We start from the raw sequence: 27926 nt of genomic DNA, 5'->3' as shown, positions 1-27926 counted from the left end.
ATTTTAAGAAATTTATTTTTAACACCCTATATATTTTATATAAAATTAAGAGCATTGATGAAATTAAGACATTCGATCAGAATCACGAGTTCCACAACCAATACAAAATTCAAAAAATTCAAACATTCTAACTCCTGAGTTGTGAAAAAATGCATTGTTATTCAAAACATACGCCAAAAGTTGAATGAAAAATTCAAATAAAACTAGTTACCATATCCCTTGCTGTTTTGTTAGTCCGCTTACTTTTAATTCAAACAAGAAATTATATCAAATTTTATAAATTTTGAACGAAAACTAATCGAAACTACGTCCATGGGAGAAAAATATTCAGAAAGAGCACGAACAACTGTCGAAGTTTGTCATATAGTGGGAGTCGGATCTAATGTCAGAGAAATATTTGGTTTTTTCTATTTTCTTATTGAGTTTTCTATGATCCGGACTAAAATGTATGAAAATACTGGTGTTAACTTATCTTGAAGAAGTTCAAGATTTTAAGAAGCGGGTATAATACACTTGATTTTCGGATCGTTACCTATGGCGCTGAAATCAGCGGAAACGCTGTCGTTTCATGAAAATATGTCATTTCATCGTAAAGCGCCACCTATGGAAGAAAAAGGAACTACCAGATCGAGTAGTCAGAATTATCCTAAACATGTATGTATCAGTATTTTTAGACATTTCAGTTTCTACGACGCAATGAACACGAAATTTTGAACAATGCTTCACTTTATTATTTTATGCATTCACGCAAAATCTCAGCTCGATCAGTTTCATTCTCTTTTATTATTCTGGTTATGCAATATTTAACTGTGTAATTTTTCATGAAGCTTGAAATCTATATATATATATATATATATATATATATATATATATATACATTAAACCGCCTTTGGAGAGCCATACATTGTCGTTTTACCATCATTTCGACGTCCTCTTGCAATCCGACGTCCGATATACGGACGTCGAATTGTTTTGCCCAATTCTCAATGTATTATGACTTCATGGCACGTCCTGAGTGCGTATGTCAATTTTTGCCGATGACGTCAGGTATTCTCATCGTGTACAAAATCGTATATTTCAGTTCAAACAACGAACGACCGTAGCGCTGACTACTACCTCTCGCGTATATGTTATATACATCTTCCCCGTTTCATATTGAGAGCATTTGACGACATAAAGTTTGGCAACATAGTCTCATAATAATTCTTATACAGTGCGATCAAGGGACGTCCGTTATACTTTGTTATCTAAAAAAAACTGTTTTCCATGCGTAGCGTCGCTTCTCGATGAAGTGCTTGGAGCTGCATTTATGAATGCTCACGAAAATCGTCTATCCACATATCACCGTGTGATGAAGTGATGATGATGTGAGAGACAGAAAGGAGATGATAGTATATAGATTAACTAACTTCGTGAATTTCATAACGACCAACCGTTATGGGATGTTTAATTGATATCTTTGTTTTTTATGGAAATTGTTGATCTGCTATATAAATTATTTTTTTTAAATATTATTGATATTAAATGAAAAATAACAAATAATAAGGGTGTGGTAAAAAAATCTATCACAGAAATTGGAATGACCGTCGATAAAAACAAACAACTCGAATCATTGATTCTCTAGATTGAATGTATGATATTTTCGAATATTTTAAAATATTTTCGATAATTTAAAAAAAATAAAGAAGCACTGACCTGAAATCAGAAGCTTTTGCGCGTTTGTCTATATTGGGAAAAAGATAAATCCAATTTGAATACCCTGAGGGCTATTGATTTGATTCTACTCGTTCATGAATTCATCTTTCCTTTTTGAATCTTAATTCTACGCTGAAAGTTTTGAAGTCGTTCCTTCCACCCTGTATACCTCGCGGACTATTTTCATACCTACAAACTACATTTTCATAAAAATTGGTCGAGTCGTTTCGGAAAAGTTCGTAAATTATCACCGTAACACGGAATTTTTACATATAATATTTTCCTCGTTGAAATTTCAAAGTTCATCAACTTCAATGGTTAGTTCGAAAAAAACGTTGTCTCAGAATTAGTATCTCATCATTCTCAACCCACATTGGAATTGATATACATTAATGCTCCGATCGGTCATGAATTATAACACAATATATTAAATTCTATTGCTTATACATCTTCACGAAAAAAAAAATGTGATACAACTAATTCTTGGAATAACATTAGGCGAAAATATAGGGACCAATATGAATAAATTTCCAATTCAATTTCAATTTGACGACATACATCAATTCAATAATTGCAACCAAATGAGAGATTTAGGGTTTTTTAACAAAACTACAAAGAATCTATAGAGGCACTTGTATAGATCTATATATTAACTTATTTTGATTAATCAGAATTGGGGAAAACATTCTTTTGACTTATTCGTATGTTATTATTTTTTTTATGATATTCCGTTACTAGCGTAACTATACACATATCTTATCACACTATTCCTAATAGTCAAATATATACATGTACGGCTTTTTCTGATAACTTTGGATTTACATCTTCCGAACGAATTAAAAAACTCTGCATGCTGAATTTTATCGAATGGAATTTGATGTAAGCAGTATATACTGACATAAGATACTATTTTTTCATCCAGAAAAATCTTATCATTTATGAATATTTCAATATTTTAGAAAGTATGCATCCCCACATTCTTTTTTGTTCTTTCACAACCCTCTTATTAATTTGATTGGAATTTACCAGCTCTTGAATGAGTGTATCAACAGGTCCGACTACTGTATATACTCAGTACAGAGTCAGCTTTTTCGACGTCCATTTCATTAGGGTGTATTTTCATGGGTCGCTTTTTGGACGTCCATATATAACAAAATGTTATTATGAATTAATTTATGTTGATGAATTTCTTTGAGAAATATTCGAAAACGGAAACATGATTCAAAACAGAAACTGTTCTTATATTAGAACATTGAACAACAAACCCTAACTAGAACATTTGAAAGAAACAAATACGGCATTGCATCATTTGAATTCTTACGATTATTCCTATTAATTTGGATCGGACTAAACCGGAAAAATGCGAAATTTTAGCGGGAAAAGATCTGGAATTGAGGAGTTCCTATGATATCGTTTCAGTGTTGTTGTGAGAGTGTAGGTATAAGAAAGTGCAAGATGAACCGCCACCTAACCAGAGCACGAAAAATTTTATCGAGCGCATTGGGTAAGTAGCTATTTTATTAGCTATTTATTAAAACATATAATAATAACATATAATAGGAGAGTAATATTATGTTATACCAACAGAGACCAAATTCTATAGTCTATACCCAAAGTTTCTCGATTTTAATATGGAAATAGGCAATAAATATTGCTTAGCAATTTCGCGGAAGACGTTTTATCGAAATTTTGAAATATAACAATCGAGAAATTTCACCTGCTGAGATTTTATCTCGAGTGGTATTCGGAAACACTATACATGGAAAAATTATTCGCAAAGTAATATGATCACTTTCGACAAATTTTCATTTCCTAAACTATTTTGAATTTGGAGAAATGACCAAATAATGGCTAAACGAAGTTGTCAGTCTAGCCGACTTGCATTGTCTTTCATTTTCTAAATAAAAATGGAATGAGAATGTCTAATTACTGAAGAATGAGAGGATAATTTTCACATCATATTTTTCTTTTTCGGAACTTTTTTTTCATTTTGGCTTTTCACTTCTTTAGGAGAACGAGAAGCAGACCTAAAAATGAATGAAGAATTAAAAAACAATTCATGAAGAAAGTTTTGTAATGTTGACCCTAAAGAATCTTTCAAAAACTCTGACTTTGAAGTACCAAAAGAGGTAAGCTTCTTAGAAAATTGCAATTCATTATTCGAAAATGGAACTAAATCGAGAATCAGAACTCAGTTCAATGTGACAGTGTATCAATATTGTCATATCCTCTAGAAAAATTAATCGATCAATTTTGTATTGATCATTTTATATTGATCTATCGATTTTATATGTGAACTGAAAGTCTTCGATTTTCTAGATGGAATTTGTTGAAAAAATCCCAGAGAATGAAAATGAGGCAGATGATGCTGGAGTCCAAGAAAACTTGTCTTATTCTTTATCCTTTTCGGATTTAGACGTTGACTACGTTCCGTCCAGTTTTGAGGTATATGAATATTTTTTGAGATTTTGCAACTTCATACGACTGCTTTCATGTTTCAGATCTCGAATGAGGATAATTGCAATTCCCAGGTTAGTGAAGCATTCTCTGTAGCATGTTACATTTTTTTTTCATTATGGTAATTTTTATTCTCTCATATGCACATATTAATATTTTGAGTATGATTCAACTAGCACTCCTCACTCGAAAAGTGCTAGTTGTATTATGTAAACTTCCATACTGCCATACTGGTAAAATGGGGTGAGTAGAAACAAAATATTTTTTCTGAGGGATCAATGAACGCCAAGAGGTTTTCAAGAACGAAAACAACGGACTATACGAAAACCAAACTTTCTAACAGTCGGTGGAGTGGGGAGCTTTTGAAAAAAACCTGTGTGGTATTTCGAGCTTACAAGATTACTTAGAGCTGATTTCAAAATACAACAAAGAAAAAAATATTGATCAAATTTTCGAAAAATTGTTTTGAAATGTTCATTTGCGGTTTTGTATAGAATAAAGAACGATCTTTTCCAAAAGCTCAATACCCAAAATGGACAACTCAGAGAAAAAAATAATTGTGTTTTCGCTTTTTGAGTGCTCGTTCTATTTAAATGAGTGCTATAATCGTTTTGCCTAAATGTCTGTAATTTTCGATTTTCGAACCGATAATGGTCTCATCTCAAACAACAAGGTTCGATTCACTGATGAAGAATCCGTAGTCAAATTCAATTTCGCCCGTAGGGCCGTCCGTTTACACGATTACTGTCAAAGGAAATGTCCTAGAGACTGGAAATTTTCAGTTGAGTTCGTTAACGACCAAAATAATCAGGGTGTTCCATAAAAGTGGGCATTCGAAATTTTGTTCCCTCAATATCTTAGACAATACTGAACCCATCAAATTGAAATTTTGAGGTCATTTGTACCATATCCATTTCAAGCTTCATACGAAATTATGTGGCAATCGCTTTACCAGAACCATAGAAAATTCAATTGAAATATCGAAAAAAAAATTCAATTTTTTTAACAACTAAAATCAATTGGCACATGCAAAATATCAAAGGGATTGCATGATCAGAACCATAGAATTAAATTTTTTTAAATTATCGATTTTTCAGATAATCATAAAATTGTGAATTCGATCATGCTGAAATTTCACAGTCATATATTTAACACCAATCATCAGCCTCATACAAAATTTTGTGGCAATAGTACAATGAACGATTGCTCAAAATTTTCTGCACAGGACTTCTCATAATTTTTTTTAACAACTAGAATTGAACCAAATATTGATAAATTTCAGAACATTCCCTTTTTTCTGACTCGTTCACGTGGAATGCCCCCAATTCCAGTTTTACTTTACTTCATTAGAATCTCCCAAAATGGATTTTTCATCATTAAAACTTTCTGAGTTTCCACAAAATGAATAAAAGTTATATACAGTGTGTCCATTTAATAAAGTGCCACTTTTAATATCTCGGCCATGATGAAAAATCAGAAAAAATGCAAAAAGAACTAGGTTAGGATTTCATGGGAAACATTTTATACGGTAGATTTCAATCCATTTGTATCAACCCTGTGAGCATGCAACAGCTAAAATCTTGAATAGGAAGGGCTTTAAATGTCACTTTATTTCAAAGGTGATCCCGTTTATGGTTAGTAATTCCGAAAAAAAAAAATGGAATTTTGAGCAAATTGGATTGGTAGAATGTTCACTACACTCCCCATTTTTACCACCCTTAGAATTCTTTTTCCGGAGACATTTGAAGGTGGTTGGGTATAAAACACATCCCAGAGATGTAAATGAATTCAATGTAAGAAAAGGCACTGCAAGCCGAGGAATTCAAGTTTTTCAAAACCTAAGGTTCGAATTTTTGTCTACAAAATAATGAACAACATTTTCAAAATCTTTTATAGTAATTGCAACTTTTGCTATCGTAACTAGGTATGCTACCGTTTTTATTTTTCGGAAGTTCTGACAAGGAAGGGCCAGTGTTTCGTTTTTGTAAGAAGGCATTATAATTACGGTTGAAACAAGGTGACACGTAACCACCTTTTCATTTAAAATTTTAGGGTTTGATGTCTTCACTTTTGCAGGGCTGATACAAATTGATTGGAGAAATCCCTACGAACTAAACTTTATCTCTTTATGCGTTTTTTCTGTTTTTGCATGGGGATCGAGATATTGACGGTGGTTCTTTTTCAAATTGACACACCTTATCTCATTGGTACTTCTTCCAGGATTCAGATATACCAGTTGAAATACTTAATTTCGACACGACCTCTGAAGCAAAGGACTTGGAAATTGTGGAAAAAGAAAAAAATATGAAACAGAAAAAAAAATATAAAAAGAAGGCACCTGAGAGGGACAATTGCTACTTTTGTGAGACTGAGGTTCTTAATTTTAGTATACACATTGCAAGATGTCACTCAGCTGAGATAGAGGTGCAGCGATTACTTGCGAAGCCTGTGAAGAGTAAGGAAAGAAAAAATCTAATAACGAGCCTAAGAAAAAAAGGAAATTATTTGAGAAATTCCGAGGTATGTTCCAAGCCGATGAAAAAACCACCAGGTGGAGATACCAGTGAATATTTGCCTTGCCTTTACTGTCTCGGATTTTACTCTCGTAAGCAGTTGTGGCGACACAAGAAGAGGTGCACAGAAAATCCTCACTTGGAGAATAACATAAGCTCCACTTCAGCATTATACTTCAAAAATCATAAAACAGATCCTGATTTACGTGACAAAGTATTTCCTAGAATGAGGCCTGATAAAGTGTCTATAGTTGCCCAACAAGATGCACTTATTTGTGCTTTTGGGTCACGTTATTTGAGGGTTCACCGAGAGAAGCATTTCATAAATGTGACTTCAAGAAAAATGAGGGAACTCTCCCGATTATTAATCGAAGCCAAGAAACTCGATAATCAATCAACACAATGATGGATATGCTCCAACCTAAATATTATGACACAGTTGTAACAGCTACCAAACTTTGTGCTAAGTATGATAAGTCTACAGAATGTTTTCTGTCGCCAACATTCGCCATGAACATAGCAACTTCATTAAAGCAATGTTGTGACTTGGCAATAGTATTCGCTCTAAAAAGAAAACATATTTATGCAACGGTATCTGCAGCAAACGCTGAATCGGCAATGAAAACTTTCGCACAGCTCATTGAAGCCAACTGGAGGTATGATATCTCAACCGTTGCATCGAATAATCTGCACATAAAAAGATGGAATAAAATAACCATCATACCCTTAGCCAAAGACTTGAAACTGATGAAAAATTACCTGACTACTGAAGCTGATAAAGCCAAACAAAAGTTAAGTAGTGAAAATGAAAACAAATCGGCATACAAAGTTTTAACTGAAACTGTCTATTGTAGGGTGTTATTACTTAATAGAAAGAGGCCAGGAGAATTACAGAGACTATTAATCGATTTATATAATCAATCATCCAAAAGACAAAATTATGAAGAATTTTCCGATGCTATTTCACCTACGGAAAAAATTTTAATGAATCGATTCAAGAGAATTGTTATAAGAGGAAAGAGAAATCGCGGCGTTCCTGTCCTATTCAGCACAGAAGTTCAGAAAGACATCTCAATAATGAATGAAATAAGACACAAATATGTCAGAGAGGAAAACAAATTTTTTTCGCCCTTCCTGACAGCGATTCACATATCGTGGGTTATAAGGTTCTGGCGAAATATGCAAAAGCCTGTGGGGCAGAAAGACACGATGCACTTACATCTACGAGACTAAGGAAGCACCTAGCCACCCTATCACAATATTCAGCATGACAGATTCGGACTTGGAGCAATTATCAACATTTATGGGACACACTCCTGGAACCCATAAGAATTCTTATAGATTGCCTGATGACGTTTACCAATCATCTAAAATTGTGAAAATTTTGCTCCTCATGGAACAAGGTAATGTATTTGAAACACATAACTCATTGAAAATATTATTGCAACTATTAGTAAGCCAATACTAAATTGGTCAATTATCTTATCATTGCAGTTCAGAAATCACTTACGAAACAATCTCTACGTGGAATTTTATTATTTTATCCCAAAAATAGTATTATATAATACAGTACTTCTCACATGGCAACATGATTGAAGAAGAAATGATGAAAAAGAAAGAATTGATCTATACCTACCATGCATGCATTAAGCATATTTGTAAAATAATGATGATTAATATTGTTGGTGGTGAATTAATGTATTTGCTATCAGAATGAAAATAATGAGAGCTTTTCAGAGCAATTTGAATTTCAAAAAAATTTCATGGATTTTTTGTTGTAAGTTGTGTGTACCGTTTATCTTCAATTCCCAAAAAAAAAGCACTAAAAGAGCGCGAATAAACTATTTTCATTCTGAAACCAGGTGAGGTAAACGAGTAGTAACCCAATTTCGAAACAAAATAGTCATATCTGAGATTGTTTATTGAATTCTTTTACTAAGCGAGATATGTCAGACTCAGATTCTGTCCTCTTTTCGATTTTGCTCTGAAGTTCTGTATCTAGTATAGTGTCTACAATTTTGCCAGATTTTCGAAAGATTATCATCCTTCAAATCAGTTAATTTTGTTTATGAATTTGAAATACTCAAACAGTTTCGCATTGAAAAAATTTCATTCGGATGATTAAAAACCGATTCAATGGAATTCATTCATTCATTTTGTTAAATCTAGACGCATTAGCCCAGATGAATAAACTTCAGAGCTAAATTCATACAAGAATTATATAGCATGTCATGAAATATTTTCAGGTACATCTGCTTCTTTCAAAGGGAAAACTCTTGATGAAATCGAAGTTGATTTGGAACAGAACCTAGAAGATGAACTAGAACCAGATGAAGATGCCATTCCAAGCGATGTGAATGATGATAGTAATATGGACTACGAAACACTTGAAAGGAGTAGTAGGCAGATTAACATTGAAAGAAGAGAAGAATCTGAGAACGAAAACCAGAAGGATGAGGTTCTGAAAAGAAAGAATAAGAGAAAAAACAACAAAATTCAAAGAACGCCGTGGACAGAGGAACAGAAGAAGGTTGTTAAAGAATTTTTCCAAACCAATATCCGAAATAAAGTAGATACCACCCAAAAGAATCGAGTGTGAAAAACTCATAAGCCAGAATAATGAATTATTGAAGAACAAGGACTGGCTTAAAATTAAGGTTTTCATACAGAAAATATATACCCTTAAATGTAAGGGTTAAAATTGAAAAATTGTATCAATTTCAATAGTTTTTTCTTGAATAAAGGTTCACGAATAGACGAGGTTTCATTTTTTCTTCTTCTTTTTCCTCAGTCAGGATATTGGGGATTCTAGAGCTGACCAGGCATATTATTCTTCTTTTGAATTACATTTGATATTCCTATCCGAATTTTTCTTCGAGAATAAGTATTATTCAATATAAAGCAATCGTTTTTCCACCCCAAGATTAATTTATTCACACTGCCGAAGAATAAACAATATGAGTCGAATGAAAATAAGTGTTATTTTTCCAAAAAACAGATTAGGAAAATACTCGTTCCAGAAGATTAACTATTGATAGATGAGGAATAAAAATGGGGATTATATCATATCAACATCCAATGGTTTTGCATTGTATCGAATAATATATATTATGATATATAGGTATTTATTTTTAGTACTTAGGGCAATTCTTCCTTCTGAATTATTTCACTATAGATCAATGGCGTAACTAGAGTTGACTCATGGGAGGGGTAACCCCACTTTGGAAAAGCAAAATCTTTCTTTCTTTCTTTTTTAAAAAATTTTTGTATTGTTACTTAGAATTTTTTTATTTCTTCTAATCAATGGTGAGGTTATGTCCCCAATAACCACTTCTCGTTACGCCTATGCTATATATATATATACAAATCATCTATCTGAACCTCAACTTGCATAAAAATAATCGTTGAAATTCTGTTGCACTCTCAAATTCTGTGAATTACTTACCGATTCTTGGTAATGAAAATAACTATGGAGGATTTTTTTCTCATTACCAAGCAACGCTAAGTTATTCACAGAATTTGACTGTGTAATCCTATTTTCCTGAATATTATTATTCAAGTACCTAGAGGTTTTTCGGTCAACTCCATTTTGATTTGATATAAAAAAAAATCCCTAAATGAAAAAATTAAAATTTCGTCAAGTTATTGACAATTCTGACAAAATCGAAGTTCAAGACATTTATGTTTAGGTATGTTGTTATTTTTTGAATATTTCTGTGAAGGGTTCACCTTGGTTATAATTATAGAAAAATTATGCATTAATAGGGGATCGTCGATTTCATATACCTACATGAAATTACCGCATTCCTTTGTGATTATTTCATATCAACATCTGGTATTTTATGACAAATTTTTTCAAAGTCTTGGCCCTATTAACCTAACCAGCCTTGCTTCAAAAAGTAAGTTAGGATTTGAAAGGAGTTATTCGCATGGCTTCGATGGAGAAACCGTTTGATATTTAATGATTCTGTGTACATGTTCCTGTTGGGTAAGAAAGAAAGTAAAATCGTGAGGAATATAACAGAAAAATTTTGTGCTGAAGACATTAAAAAAAAATCGTGTTCCATGTTAGAAAAATTTCTTCAAAGAAAATCTCAGAAAAAAATATTAAATTCAAATTGCCAAACAAAAACAAATCATAAACTTTGTAGCTTTCTTTTTCATTTCGATTTTGTTTTCAAAAATCCTCACCCTTACCGTATTGAGTACACAAAAATACTGAGATATGACCTGAATCTGATATTTCTTGAAAGCTTGCACATAACTGACTCCACTCAATTCAATATTTCTCAAGAATGATGTTCAACCCTTGTATCTGGCTTATACTTCGAAAACAAGTCATATGTCATTGGACAAAAAAAATTAGACAGTTGATGGTGAGACACTTATTGTATTTATTCAATAATTTCCTACTGAATATGTTCGATGAAGGTGAACATAAATTTTCTCATTGAAAAATCCAATTTATGCTATTTGTTATTTGAAACACAATTTCATATTCTGTGATCACTTTACATTTTTCAATCCTTCCTAAATCAAAATGTCATCCCTTAAAGCAAAAAAAAAACGGTGGTCATATGAAACATAAGATTAGATATATGAAACTATTGATTGAATTCTTGTTTTTCTTTACCATACTTCTGAAAATGGATGAAACTTCAATAATACAAACGAGAAGCACCATAATATTCTACCCTATATTTTAGAGAATAAGCATTTCAAATTAGTAGTATGTATTATGTATAACTCTTACACACTAGTTCTCAACATAGATTTTAGCTGACCAATAAAAAAAATGGGTTCTCATTTGAAAAAAATTTTTGGTTGTCTGACTCTGACATTAAAATAGAAACAATCTGCATGTTCAATAGAATTTTCAATCAACGTAGGAGAAGCATTGGTATGTCTTCTGATAGAAACTAGAAAATTAGGAATTTTTATGCAAAAATCTGCAAATTGATATCTAACATTGGAATTTTGGGGGTTTTTTCAGATTTCACACAACTTTTCTGAGAACAATATATAAATAAAATTAAAACAATGTAGAATTCAATGGGTAATCTGATTATCAATGATAAAATGATCAATGAAAGTTAGTATCAATTCCAGTTAAACCGAAAGTCGAACGAATCTGAAATTATTTCCAAGTATTTATCTCTTATAACAGAGCTTAAATATGAGAGTTTATCTTTAGTCTTTCTCTGAAATATTCTAACGAACGGTCTTTGCGAATCACCCTGGAGGTATCGGGTTGTCAGTCAATGAGCTTGATGTTCATATTAACCTCTTCATTGTTACAGCCTGTAATATTTCAATGTTCATTTTTGTGCTCTGAAGAAGGCAAAGTGTTCATCCGAAAGCTAGGCTGGTCAATATGAACATATGAACAAGTTTGAAAGCATATTCCTAATTTCCATGATTCTCAAGTGAGAATTCAATGAAGTCTACTGATTATAAGCTGAAAATGAAAGAAATTCCTGCGATGGACCATAAAATCTATCTGTTATGATTATTCCTAATATTTTCTTAACTGACTTGAGCAAAGGAAGTGGAAATTGAGAGGGAAGAAGACTGAAATCGAGGTTACTCGATAGGTGAAGTCATCTCATTAATTCTTTCTCTCTAAGTCTAGTTGTCATTGAATTACGATTGACTTATGTTTTTCCTATTAATTCATCACAAAGAATGAGAATATTCATAATAAATAATGATCCGAAATTTGTAAATCATGAATCCTTGATGAAAATATGGAGGTTTTGAAGGTTTCGAGAATGAAAAAATGTGAAAAATTAGATGAAATATATTCCCATTTCCTCAAAAAGTAAAAAATTCGATGAACTGATAATAAAAAAGAGGTATTTTAAGTAGATACCAATATCAATAGAATTTTAGAGGGAAAGAAACTTCAATTTTGAGGAAGTTTCACACGGAAAAGCTTTTTTTATGCATTTTCATATTTTGAAAACTTGGTTCTTCATAGGCGGTTATCTCATCACTCATCAATAAAGCCAACTGACAGAAATATAATAATCATTTCATAAAATGTTTACAATACATGATTATTCATAACTGAAACCTCATTTTTTGGAATATGACAATTAGGAACTTTCCAAGTAAATATGACATAACCTGTTAATCAATAATCAATTACAATAATTATTTTCTACCATTCAGAACTGAATTCGTTATAATTCGATGTGAAAATCTCGGCACCGTCCATGTATACTGCATTTCGTTTTCATTTTTAGAGAAAAATATCCTGCATATAAAATCGTATAACGTTACAACCCCCCACCCCCCCCCCCCAATATTAATGAAGGATCAGAATAACGAAGCAGGCACCTCTCCGAATGCGTAATACAAATAAAACGTTTGGTTTGGTCGTCAAATGAACTCATTGAATACAGTTGGGTGCATATACGTATCCGAGTCAATAGAACTTGTGCAGACGCTAAAAGGCAACACTGTGGGACGTCTAAGATACACAGGATGTACGCATTATATACTTTCGGTCGTCAAATTGAAAGAGGATGAAAGGGTATGAGATAGCACTGAAATAACTGAAAAAAAAATTGGTGTATGAGAAAAACTGAGTACGGTTACTGAACCCACAGGGGCACACTTCATTATATACCTGATGAAATTTACAAAAAGCCGACTATTTCTGATGGACGTTGTAAGCCTAGATTTATACTGGACGTCTATCAGCACCAGGATTTATATATATATATATATATATATATATATATATATATATATATATATATATATATATATATATATATATATATATATATATATATATATTTTTTGATCATGTTATTTACCTGCTTTTTAATAGTCAATAGTATTTTCTTTATTTGGAAGTGTCAGGTTTTTAATGAAGTTGTTTAGTTCATATAAAAAAATATATAATTATACGTTTCGGAGACACTCTCCTTCTTCAGTAAAAATGACTCATCTGATAGTTTACAATATGAAATATTAATTAAAATCGAGCCTGTAAAAATTTTAAATGTTTGTGTTTTTTTACAGGCTCAATTTTAATTAATATTTCATATTGTAAACTATCAGATGAGTCATTTTTACTGAAGAAGGAGAGTGTCTCCGAAACGTATAATTATATATTTTTTTATATGAACTAAACAACTTCATTAAAAACCTGACACTTCCAAATAAAGAAAATATATATATATATATATATATATATATATATGTGTGTGTCATGTCGGAAGGATAACGAGGGTAATTGTTCATAAAACAAATCATAAGGAAAAGGACAGTCCCTCTCAGAGAAATACTAACCGTAGACACGTGTTTCGGGCTTTCGGCCCTCATCAGTACGGTGAACAAGTGTTAGGATGTGCAACACTTGAAAGAAACAACAAACAAACAGAGTCAACAACAGAAGCCAGCAATCCATTTGTGGTTTCAGCAGGAAGACCCAATGTTTATTATTCCTGGATTCGGATGTCACGCAGTTAGCTATAGCTTTCCGCGTGGTGATGTCGGTTGTTGCCCGAAAACACATTGGGTCTTCCTGCTGAAACCACAAATGGATTGCTGGCTTCTGTTGTTGACTCTGTTTGTTTGTTGTTTCTTTCAAGTGTTGCACATCCTAACACTTGTTCACCGTACTGATGAGGGCCGAATGCCCGAAACACGTGTCTACGGTTAGTATTTCTCTGAGAGGGACTGTCCTTATCCTTATGATTTATATATATATATATATATATATATATATATATATATATATATATATATATATATATATTTTTCATCAAAATGCAAATTTTCGTCTAGATCGAAAATGCAGTTTAGAAATTATCGGGGAAACCAAATTTCGCCCTTAGTGGATTATGCCCTCGAAAAATTCAACCGCAACTCTCGAGATATCAACCTAGTTTAAAATTTCTTGGATTTTCCGTTCGAAATTGATCATGTCCACACATTGGCGAACGGATTCATTTAATTTCTGTCATCAAACTCAAAATTCAAGAAGAATTTCGGAAATAGATCACCCATCATTTTTGTGACGGCAAAATTGATGGTGATGATATTTTTGATGTAGATCTAAAATGAGAATTTCAAGCTTCTTGCCAAATTCCAAGCTGACCATATCAACAGAACTATAGATAATGGAAAAATAATATCGAAATAAACATACCAAATGACAACAGATGTGATCTGATATTTTACCTGATTATTGAATCACATCTCATATATACCTATTTCAACTGCTGTGATCTCTAAGGGCGCAATTGACGCATAAATAAACTATCGATTAAGAGCTACTGACTTCATGATAATGCTTTCTTCCTTTTATTTTGCATAATACGAGTATTATTTAAAAATCAATATATGAAGAAACAATTAATCATCGTGATATATTGTGAGAATTCTTCGAAAGATGTTTTTTGTGAAATCCTCACTTGATACAAATTAGTTATATACATATACAAAGTATTTACAAAATTCTAACCAACATACAATTCATATGGATTCCTAACATTCTTCCACCTTTTCAATCCAATTGAACATAAAATTTGAAATATAAAAAACTTTTCTATCTTTTTGGACTCTTCAGTAGTCTTTTGTATCTTGATCTTCTTTCGTCAGTTTGTTTTTGCTTTGGCGCTTGTGGTTTACCCTTAATAGTGTGTTAGAGAATGTAAAGCTAGGTTGACATGGCAAGTGGATCACAGCTGTGGTTCAAGAATACATGGAAAATGACCCGTGTCAACGGAAGAATCGTGCGAATATTCACGAAATGAACGATTTATCCTAGTTGACACGGGTAGTGAAGCACAGGCGAGGTTAGTTATGTGTAGAGATCGACTCGTGTCAACGGAGGAGTTGTGAAACTATTCTCGAAACGGACGGTTTCGCAGCCGGCACGAACGTAAAATGGGATATCAAACAAGTTAGATATTTAACGTGTTTCGTGGTCTTTGAGCGACCATAGTGGAAGAAGTCAAGGGTTATTTTCGATTTTTTTTTTACTGAATTGTGCTGTACTAGGTTTGTGATACTTTGTAACTTTTTTTTTGTTACATACGACTTTGAAACTATTTCCCAAAATATGTTTATTGGGTTTCAACGGATGAAATAACTTTTTAGTACATATACTAAATATCACAAAATTCAATTAAAAGCCAGGCCAGCACCGAAGTCATAAATTTTTTGTCTTTCACAGGAATACTCAAAAATTAGAAAAAAAACTCATCCCAGCACATCTATATTTCGATTTTGTGCTGCACTTATATGGAAAGTTGTGCCCTTGACATTTTCGTAAAAAAAAAATTAAGAAAGTTAGTCGTGCACTTTCGTTTTTCTTCGGCCAAAATTGCTTCAGATACTTTTGCTACATTTGTAGAGTTGCCTTGTTCTGGTCAGATTTTCAGAAATAACTCTCTACTTTTTCTTCAAAGGATGGTAATTAGTAAATTGTTTGAAAATCTGACAGACATTAGTCAGCTGAAATATATAGCCAACTATACAGGGTGAATCTTTGCTTGTACATGCCCGATTCCATTCCATATGCGAGATATAACTAAAAATTACAATTTTTTATGGATTTCCAACAGCCCATATCTTTTCAACCGAGCCGATTCGGAAAAAATGGTAAAGGAAAAAGGTACTTCCTTTGACGTCAGGAATTGCGATCTGCAAATTTCGAATTTAATTCTACTGATAAGTTTATCGCACAATGAAATTCCACTCATAAGGCAATGTTTATTGATCACCCTGTATGACAGTGCCAAAAATGATTTTTGAATTTTCTCTATGAATTAATTATTTGTGGTTACGAATTCGAGATAAAATCATAAAGCACATACAGGGTGATCCAATAGTTCCAAAAATAGAAAAAGTCCGGATCTGATTTGTTCCCGATTTCAGAAATATTGAAGGAAGGCGATAGTAGAGTGACTACACTTCATAATTTGAAATTATCCTGTCGATTAGTTAAAGAGTTATTGAACTATGAAATTTCACTTATAAGGTTAACATCACCCTGTATATAGCAAACGGCGATCTTGATACGAGTCCTTCATGATGACCTTTATTTATGCATCCATTTGTCGCATTCTTCCCGGGATGCCCTGTCTATAGCCTAACTATAAAAAAATATTCTCAGACGAAAATTTTTGTGAAAATATTAACGGCAAGAGAAAACGAAAAAGCGAGATTCCTTGGATAAGAACAGTCCTATGAAAATAGACCCACAAACGTTTTGCGATTGATCAACAGAAATCACATGTTTAGAAATTCGGAATGAGATTTAATTCGGTCATAAACAACAGGCAGGAATACCGACAAAGTTAATTCCCATCAAAAAGGAACCGCATCATAGTCATAAATATCTAGATTGACGCAGAAAGACATGTGCAGTCATCAGGGCTGGTTGGCATCCCTTTGTGCCGACGAAGAAACAACATAAATTTGCCAAATAGGTTATGGCGATACGAATATACGTCGTTTCGTCGCCCGTGAATAAGGCGTAAAATCATTGGACGCAATGCACTACCCATGTCAACCTAGCTATAGCCTAACTATATAAAAATATTCTCAGACAAAAACTTTTGTGAAAATATTAACGGCAAGAGAAAATGAAAAAGCGAGATTCCTTGGATAAAAAAAGTCCTATGAAAATAGAGCTATAAACGTTTTGCGATTGATCAACCGAAATCACATGTTTAGAAATTCGGAATGAGATTTAATTCGGTCATAAACAACAGGCAGGAATACCGACAAAGTTAATTCCCATCAAAAAGGAGCCGCATCATAGTCATAAATATCTAGATTGACGCAGAAAGACATGTGCAGTCATCAGGGCTGGTCGGCAGACGGCATCCCTTTGTGCCGACGAAGAAACAACATAAATTTGCCAAATAGGTTATGGCGATACGAATATACGTCGTTTCATCGCCCGTGAATAAGGCGTAAAATCATAGGTCGCAATGCACTACCCATGTCAACCTAGCTTAAGGCAGCGGAGTGGGAAAATGGAATAACCCTGTGGAGGAGCACTGTTGGTCTTGCCCAGGCAAAGAAATTTCTGACGCTTTCACCGACCTATAACAGGAGGCTCATAAAGCTGCCACAAGCTGAGCTGGTGGGACTGCTAGCAGGACACTGTCGGTGCGAATACCTTTTGTACCTCGTGGGTAAGTCAGCAGATGAGATTTGCTGCCTCTCTGAAAAGGAGGTAGAAACAGCCACCTGGTGTGCAAATGTCCGGAGTTGACTGGTTTAAGAACCACTTATTTGGGAAAGTCAGTCCTGAATGCTTATTCAGAAGTAACAGCCAAAATATTCAGTTGACTTATGCTGAATAGCGCTTCATATGTAACGTTCACGAGAGCACTCAATCGGATATCTAGAATGTTACATATCAAGCGTTTGTGCTGCAACATCTCAACCTCTGTGATAATGTTTCGTTTATGCTTTTTGCAAAACTGGATGTGAGTAAACTGATGGAAAGTGTTAGTTTCAATTCAAGATTAATTAAACAATCCTTCTATTTGATAAGTATAAAGATTGAAGAAGATATCGAGATATGTGTTAGAACTTAGTAATTTCATTTGATGATCAAAAGTTTAATTGTATAAACCTATTCTTTTGGAGCGTAAGTCATTAAAACTAATGGCTTACGCTCCAATAGAATAGGTTTATACAATTAAAGTTTTGATCTATATCATACTAATTTCTCTTTTTTATAGCATTGAACAAAAGCTTACTTTTAAAAATGATTTTTTACTATTTATTTCTTCATGATAAACATTACATGTAAACAATAACATTAGTCACGAGTATCCAAATGTTTTTCGGGTATGTAATGATAAGATATACAAATTTTTCTAACATTATTTTGTTTCATTGGATTACTATCATTCAATATTTTCTGGCGTGACTCAGAGATCGTAGTAGGTTATCTGTTGCAGAATTTAGTTTGATAGCTGAAAAGGAATGTAAATGTTGGAAATCTCGGTTGTGTTAATGATTCACCATTAGCAAGACAAGAATTCAAATTCATTATAGAAGAAGAAGTGAAAATGACTATTGAATACATACTTCAAGGAAGGTAGGAAAAATTTCCTATTGAACTGTTTTTTTATTTGTTTTTCGGCATCATTATTATTTTTATTAATATTATTGTTTTTCACTGAACAATGTGTCTATAAAATTTATTATGATTGTTTCCACTACAGACAAGATACAAGAGACATGAGATAATGCTTGTTCGATTATGGAAATCTAGCAGAAGTTTTAAAATTTGATTTCACATTAGGAGTACTTATTATTATGAAAAAAAAACTCTATTTTTCTTGAATCTACATACAATATTCATATTTTATATCACAAGACCAATGAATATAGGTATAGAATATCCAAAGTCACTTGGAGGAAGCCAGAATATTTCGATTATACAAGCGTTGTCCAGGAATTCCTTTGGGGCCCCCGAATTTATTACCTAACAATACTTTAAAATAAATCCCGGTATTTAGCGGATCGCGGTATCCACTTCGAATGGACACCTGGCCAAGCATTTTTTTTTTGGACTAGTTCAAGTGACTTTGGATATACTATACCCTATTAAACTATCATGAGCATGATTTCGTTTGTAAAATGTAAATTGTAGGTATACCTAATTAAAAACACTCAAGACACTTTCAAATGTTTCTACAATACGTCGAATAATTGAATAAATTAATCAATTAATTGAATACCTAATGTCTTCCATGAGTTCTTCTTAAATTTCTTTCAGTATTCACAAATGATCACTGGTTTTGATAATACAATTTAACAATTTTACGTTGTGAAAAATGTTTAAAAAGTACTTTAATACAAAAGAAAAATTCTCTTTCACCAAGAAAATGCTTCTTGACACAAATTGAAGAAAACCATGGTCCGATTAAACAAATTTAGTGGTCAAGCAGTTAGAAGAGCAATTTGATCATGATTTTTTTATCGATTTATAACAGCTGTTATAAATATATATTTTTAAAATTCTTTTATCTTCAATTTGTCTTATCGTTCTAAAATCAAGAATAAAAAGAAATATTTTGCTTTAATTCCATCTATATTACAATCTTAATTTCAGGATGAAGCAATTTTTGCTGCTCATTTTCGCTGTTCATATATCAACAATTGCTACAGAGGAAGCTTTGAACTGTGCTGTCTACGAAAAGAAGTATGTCTGTTTAAATTCCACACTTATCCGAATTTCGGAATCTGATGGAATCCTCACAGGAAATATGTTTCCTAAAATGTCTTCTATTCAGAGCATGGAGTTTATGATGAATAATTTAACCGATATTGAACCAATGTTTTTTTCGAAATTTCCAAACTTGACAGAGCTGACAATAAGAGGAAATAATAAATTTCCCAATATTACAGGAAATTTACTCAAACATTGTAATCATTTGATTACTTTGAAGATATATTTCAATTTGAAATTAAATCACATTGATGAAAACGTTCTGAGAAACTTTCCCAGGCTTGAACAACTGCTTATAAGATCGGAGAGAATACAACATTTGAGAAAGCATGATTTTCAGGTAGCAACTAATTTGAGAGTTTTGGAATTAGATTTGACTACTTTGAAAAAAATTGATGGAAATGCATTCGAACCAATAAGAGACTTAGAAAAATTATCCTTGATGGCGAATAATTTTTTGAAAATCAAGAATGAAATATTCAATTCGATTCCACAACTAGTAGAACTAAATCTTATATACGCAGATATAACAGATCTTACTTTTCTTAGAAAACTACCAAAGCTGCAAATTTTAAAACTAGCCGGTAATAAAATATCCAGTTTATCTGCAGATATCTTGGAAGGATTGAATAATCTTCGAGAATTAGATTTAGCTCACACTGGGATAAAACACATTGATACTAGTACGAGTTTCTTCAAAAATGTTCCCAATCTGAAAAAAATTGATATCACTTGTCATGACTTAACAGAAGAATTGTTTGTATTCGTAAAATTGTCTGAGCATGGCATAGCTTTGTTTGATAGATATAGAGGCAATGAAAGAATGCTTTCTTGCTCATTTGATTGAATTCCCTTGACAAGGACAATAAATGATAATATTAATCTGTACAGGGTTATTCCCAGGGTGAAAAATAAATAACAAGAACGATAAATGATAATATGTATATCTATATAGGGTTATTTTTAAGGTGAAAATAAATATTTCTCTTGTTATAAAAGTCTGATCTCAATCCACTAATGGTCACGCATTAACCATATTTTACTTTTTATATTCATTTTATTACTAAAATATACTTAGTTACAAAAACCACATGAAAAAGTGTTTCGAATATTGGATTGGCTTTTTCTTTACTCGATGGAAATTCATTTAAATTGAAATTTAATCAGAGCTATACAAAATGGAAAATTTGAAAAAGCTTTTTTCAGCGAAACAATTGTTTATGGTGGACCTGCCCCACAGATGGCGTCAAAAGTTTCCTGGTTTATCCGATGAAGGCTTTAACGTTTCCTTTCCTCTATGTCGATTAAAGTTAAGAACTATCAGTATTATAGAATCAAGTATTCAGATGCCCTAAGGAGGAAAATTGACAATTTAAAGATAATTAATGAACCCAAGAACAAATTTGGTACCACTGACCTAGTAGACAATTTCAAGCGTAATAAAAAGAAAGTAATCGCAAATATGAAACATGAAAAGGCTGAAAAAAAACTCTGGCAATTATACATCAGGAGGACAATAAGAAACGTGCTATATGGAACATCGTGAAAGAGGAGCTAGGTAAGCAAAGCGGGATTGTGGTTGAAACAAATCAATTAAAACCAGATGACTTTGCATCACATTTCTCATCAGATGTGGAGCATAAATTTCGTGAGGTGTTTGGTGATAATTTGTCAACAACGTGTACTAAATCTGGCTCCACTCATTCGAATTCGCTGCGTTTCTCTCCTGTTACATCAGATGAAATTATTAAAATTATAACTTCATTAAAGAACAAATTTTCTCTAATTCTGTGGTTATTCCGTTCATTCTTCCACATCTTGTAGAACAAAATCGTGCGAGAATATATCAGAAACGCACAGTTTTCATGGTTATATTTTATTATTCTATGTTGGTACTCCGAACTTTCCGCCACGGCTTTATCTGTCAATTCATCAATTTGCCTTAAAGAAATCAGTTCTGCCAACCAACATTTTTCAATGCAAAAATCACTAAAATATATTTATGGAAATATTTCATTATTTTCAATGAAAATGCAATGAATTAGAGAAAATAATATACAGGGTGTTTCCTAAACATGCGGCAAAAATTCAGGGGGTTGTTCCTTGGACTATTTTAAGCATGTTTTGTCCTTGGATGATTTTTGAAAAACCTCTTTGTTTCGAAGATACAGGGCGAACAACATTTTTCATATTTTTAAAATTAATAATAGTTTAAATAAAAATGCGTACCGCACTGTGTTTACTAAGTAGGTACAATTTATTTTTAAATTTGTTTAACAACATTCCAATTACTAAAAACGGCCAGTTTTTTGACTAAAAATTGATAAGTGCAGATGGTAAAGGAATACAGATTAAACACGGTTTTCATTTGAATTCGTTTTGTGATGTATTAGCAATTAACATTTTATCTTCGACTATTATGAATCGCTATACAAACACCGAGATGACTGACATGCATTTCATTTATGGCCTGCTCGTTCCCCGGACTTAAACCCCTTAGATTATTTCCTATGGGGCCATCTAAAATCATTAGTTTATACCACTCCAGTAGAAAATGTGGAAGACTTGCGAAATCGGATCATTGCTGGGTGTAACTTAATGAGAAATGATCCTGGTGTTTTTGAAAGGGTTCGGCAGTCAATGAGGAGAAGATTGGATGCTTGTATGCTGGCTAGAGGTGGTCATTTTCAACAGTTTTTGTAGGTTGAGTTGAATTTTCATGTAATTTTTCATAATAAAATGTTATTATCTGAAATTTTGTTTCCCCTATATCTTCGAAACAAATAGGTTTTTCAAAAATCATCAAAGGACAAAATATTCTTAGAATAGTCCAAGGAACAACCCCCTGAATTTTTGCCGCATGTTTAGGAAACACCCTGTATAATACTCGTACAGAAGGCTCATTCTACCACTCGTTCATTCCATTGAATTTTGAACTCGTGGAAGAATATCAATGCCTTCTGCACTTGTATTATAAATAACTATTCTACTGGATCCGACGATGTTCCAATAAGATTGTTAAAAGAATGCAAATACGAAATGTCTTCACTTCTGGCGACGGAAATCAACAACTCAATTTATGTAGGAAAATTTCAAGAAGTGTTAAAAAATCTTGATAGTCGTTCCCGTACGGATTATGTCGTTTTTTGAGAAATTTATGTTGCTCACTAAGTCTGGGATTTCAAGTCATTGATTTCATCAATAAGGTCATGTGGTGGTTTTCCATCTACAGTACATCCAACTGATTGACAAGTACCTAAGATTTCTTTAACATATCCAGCTAATGTTCTTGCCAGGGACCTAGGCCTCATTTGTTTGGCAATCTCCAGAACATCATCTAAAGCCAAATTTCCTGAATGTTTAACATTCTTTTGCTTCTTCCTGTCTCGTGGATTCTTTAAGAGCCTAAGGGCCAGTTGTACATTCCAAGTTCACCAACAGTTCAACGTTGACTGTGGTTCAATGACATAATTACGTTATACCAACCTCGTCCACTATTGATCTACAGTTCAGAACCAAGATCAGTTGAACGCTGATACCTTGTCGGTTCAAAGGCAGTTCAGTTGACTGTCTACTTATCTATGTTGACTGTTAAAAGCTTTATGCTTCATTTTATTGCCATTTATATATTTTTTTGACATTATTGGTATATTAATCAAAAGTTATTCATATTTATATATTATATAAAATGGATTTTTTGGGAGAATTAACTGATGATGAAGATTTTTTGGAGCTAATTGATAACATACAAAATCCTAGATTGAGACAGACGTGTAGAGAACGCTCAAATCATTTTACAAAGTGGAATCATCTTTTATTTTGTTAGTGTTTTTATCTGTTTTCTTAGTTTCAATTAATTCCTTATATTTCTTCACCAAACTTAACAACAAATTTTCTTCTCTTGCAGTGAAATTTGTGGTTCTTGCAAATTTTTTAGGATCCTCCATATGTTCATGACAACGTTTATATTATCCTAACCTAACCAAGTTTTATATGACAAGCAAAGAAGTTATTTTTTCTATTTCAGTATCGTAATGATTTCATTACAGTTCTAAAAACAGTGCTGTAATGAACTCATTACAGCATTGTTTTCAGTTATATTTTTCGTTTTGTGGTTGTCACAGACTTCCAATCCTATCAAAATTCAACACATCAATTATCAATATAATATGATTTGGATTAAGTGAAATGTTTTGCGGCATTATTCGCAATTTCTGTTAATTCTGTTGTTAAATCAATTTCGGCAAACATAATTCACGAATTCAATGCGTAATCTGTCAATTTTCACACCAACTGCCAAGAAATGTCACTAGAAATCGCCGATCAATTGAACTAAAGTCAATATGAGTTGGAACAACGCCCGTTCCTTTGAACTGAGATCACCAATAACTAACAGTTCTGTTGATCTACTGATGAACGTTGTTTCGTACAACTCGACCTTAATGATGAGGGAAGTTGCTGATGGTACAACAGAATCAACTAAGTCAATACGGTTTCATACGAGGACTCTCAAAAGAGCACAATGTTTTTGGACCATCTACTTATCTATTTTGGACTATGTATTGAGTAAAGTACAGAGAGGACTTGATGGTGGGGAGTATGTGATGTGCCTCTTTTTCGATTTGGGGTCCAACTTCAGACTTCGCGTAATTTCGAATGGTCGATTTTTTGTTTCTGGGGTTGGACAAATGAAATTATTGGATGGACAAACGTGGACCTACGATGGACAAACGATCCTGACATTTTGATCCCAAAATTCGCATTTGGGGAGTGTTTGTTGCGAAAAAGATGGACTGCTTGGGTGTTCTTGAATCCCCTGACATTATGTACTCATTTTTGAGTGATTTTAGCGTAATTTTAGCGTTAGGTTCAACAATGATCTTTCGCCGAACTTCAGTTCATATCATGGTACTCCCCAAGGAAGTATCTTGGGGCCTTTTATTTTTTTATGTACATTAATCATCCCCCATTATCCATAAAGGATGGGAGAGTATTCCTTTATGCGAACAATGCATGTATAGTTGTCCATGACGTGTTGAAGGCTAAGGTGAAGGCGGTGTTGCATCAATTTCAATCCTGGTGCACTCTGAACAATCTCATTATAAATGTAGATAAGACTTTTATGTTGAATTTGTGCAAAACAAAGGCTGACATCGAGGTTCAATTCGATAAAATTTTACTCAGAAGTTCCTTGGCGTCATAAATAAATAAATGAATAATAACTTTATTTCAAGGAATCCTCACGATAACAGAGATCAAATGAAATAGACGTCACAAAAAAATATAGGTAACTACAAGAGTTAAGTAACCTAAAAGTATTCGCTCAGCGAATATGGCTCAATATTTATAAGAGAGTTTTTCAGTCTTTTTTTGAACACATTCAGGATACTTGAAATTCTTAAATTACTTGGAAGTGCATTGTACAATTTTGTGCACATGTAAGATGGATGTTTTTCCGTCACTGATAATTATGATGAGTTGTATGAACTTCAAACACTTCTCTATGTTTGAAAAAATACTAAACGCTCAAATATATATAAAGCGTACAGAGTTAAAATTCCGTTCTTTTTTAACACTCCTCTGCAAGACTCTCTGAATGACATATAATACATAATCCTAACAATTTTTTTTGAACTTTGAAAATTACATCTACCGCAGAACTACTGCCCCAGAAAATTATTCCATACCTCATAATCGACTCAGCATTTGCGAAAAATACAATCCTTAATTTTTTTTCACTTACATACTTTGACAATGTTCTTATGCCAAAACTAATCTTACTGAGTTTGATTGATAAGTACTCAATGTGGTCGTACCATTTCAAAAATCTATCAACATGTAGACCAAAAATTTTGTTGATTTTTCTATTACTACATTTCTATTTCCGAGCAGTAAGGTGTCATCCAGATCTCGACGCGATTTATCAGTACTGAAAATTAATGCTGCAGTTTTGTCTTCATTTATTTTAAGTTTATTGGAGCAGGGCCAATTTTTATTTATTATGAAAATTTCATCAGCTTTCTCCTTTAGAACCAAAAAAGTCTCACCTTCTAATAATACGTTTGTATCATCCACAAAGCAAGTAATAATAATTATAATAATAATACTTTATTTCTCCATAACGTACAAGCTGTGTTCCCCCCGCGAGCCCAAGTAAGCTCAATTAATAGCTCGTATTTGAGCCCGCTCGAGGAATCAACAGAACAAAACAAAATGTATTCTCCTCTAAAACAACATACAGGTAAGTCCTACACTAAATTACAAATTAATACTGAGCTGGCTTACTGACTATTATGAACATCTGAAAATCTCAAAACAATTCATGAGCTGCCTGTCTTCCAAAACTGTCGAGTAACCAGGATTTTGTGTGTTTTTTAAGGGAATGAAAGCTCTGCGGCATCTTAAGAAAAGATGGTATTACATTATAAATTTGGGGTAACCTGTAGAGAAGCGAAGATCTTGATTTTTCTCTGGTCACTCTTGGACCTCTCACTATCCCATTTTCAGCTTGACGCGTTCTATGGGTTGAATCCATAAAGTCAAGCCTGTGTCGATATTTCGGAATAGAGGTTATCAAAGTCTTCAAATAAAGTTGTCTGGGATCAAGAATACTCAGCTCCCGGAACAAAATCTCCGTTGGAAATAGGATAGTCTTTTCAAAGAGAACCTTTAATAACCGTTTCTGCGCTCTCTCAATAATGAGGTAATATCTTCCCACAAGACCGCCCCAGGCACTAATACCATACTGGAGGACCGATTGTACAAGGGCGTAGTACACGGTATAACGCAAATCCCATGGTAAGATTTCCCTCGCTACGCGGATCTTATATAAAATTTTCCTCAATCTTTTGTGCAACTCTACACTGTGAATATCCCACCTGAGGTGACAGTCAACATAGACTCCAAGATACCTAGTAAACTCTACACGATTGATCCTGTCACCATCGAAACAAAGATAGTCATAATCAGGCAATGAGTTAATGGTCAAAGAAATGGGCAGGAAGTGTGTCTTCTTCATATTCACCGAGAGCATGTTCCAATCAAACCACCTTTTCACAGTGTTCAAATCAGTTATGGCCATATTTTTTAATCAAGAGGTATTCAATCAATATACACAGATCATTTACATATAGAATAAATAATAACGGGCCCAGTACACTACCCTGAGGTACTCGTGTTTCAACCTTTGTGAACTCTGATTCAGACAACACACCTTATACTGTTATAACAACTTTTTGATGACGACCTCCGAGGTAGGACTCAAACCACTTTTTCACCTCATTACGAATGCCCATTCTTTCAAGTTTTTGAAGAAGATAATCATGATTGAGGAAATCATATGCCCTTGATTGATCTATAAATAAGCCTAAACCCAGCTTATCATCCTCCAATATTTTTAATATTTCATGTGTAAATTGAAAAATGGCTGTGATCGGAGACCTACCCCCAACCATGTTGAGATTCACTAAATATTCTATTTCTCATAAAAAATTCTAAAAGCCTTGCCGACATTGATTTTTCAAATATCCTAGAAAAACTAGGGAGAAGACTTATGGGTCTATAGTTTTTTAAAAATAGGTTTTATTAACGAATATTTCAGCTGATCTGGAAATATTCCAAATTTGAAAGAAATCACAGTTTTCAGTTCATCGCTACAAGATTCGATCAGTGACAGAAGCACCTCATCATAGCCACTGCAATGTTTATTTTTGAAACTATTAATTATTTGAACAATTTCTTCAGGCGTGAGGGTGAATATTTCCATTATTTCCGGAGAATGATTTACAAAAGGAATATCAGTAATTTCCTTAGCCAACTGTTGAACAAGCGAATCAAAAAATTTGGAAAATTTGTTCGACACCTCAGAAGGTGACCCTTCAACACCACATTGTTATTCTGTTCCTCTGTTACATCATTTACTATTGACCACATCATTTTGGATTTGTTATCTGAACTTTGGATCTTTTTCTCATAAGCCTTGGATTTAAATAGAAGGTAGAATTTAAAATTTAAATTCTACCTTGTCTACTTCCATTTTT

General features: G+C 33.1%; 2 protein-coding genes across 2 annotated transcripts in view; one reads left to right on the top strand and one right to left on the bottom strand.

Moving 5' to 3' along the window:
- The window catches only part of LOC123681988, a 47161-nt gene that overhangs the window by 2300 nt on the left and 16935 nt on the right, over positions 1-27926 (bottom strand). The gene's annotated exons all lie outside the window — the stretch shown is intronic.
- Positions 18564-20885, top strand: LOC123681987 (protein toll-like). The gene is made up of 2 exons (XM_045620364.1): positions 18564-18750; positions 19771-20885. Exons 1-2 carry the CDS (start codon positions 18722-18724, stop codon positions 20732-20734), a joined length of 993 nt encoding a protein of 330 aa, XP_045476320.1. The 5' UTR covers positions 18564-18721; the 3' UTR covers positions 20735-20885.

Source organism: Harmonia axyridis, chromosome 6 (assembly GCF_914767665.1).
Source record: "Harmonia axyridis chromosome 6, icHarAxyr1.1, whole genome shotgun sequence".
NCBI lineage: Eukaryota > Metazoa > Arthropoda > Insecta > Coleoptera > Coccinellidae > Harmonia > Harmonia axyridis.
Note: the sequence above shows the minus strand (reverse complement) of the source record. Positions and strands in the feature narration are given on the sequence as shown.

What these genes read in the sequence shown, in the direction of transcription:
- LOC123681987 (XM_045620364.1), top strand. Translation starts at nt 18,722, where the DNA reads ATGACTATTGAATACATACTTCAAGGAAG. An exon ending in GAATACATACTTCAAGGAAG is followed by an intron (nt 18,751 to 19,770) that starts GTAGGAAAAATT and finishes TCTTAATTTCAG; the next exon opens with GATGAAGCAATTTTTGCTGC.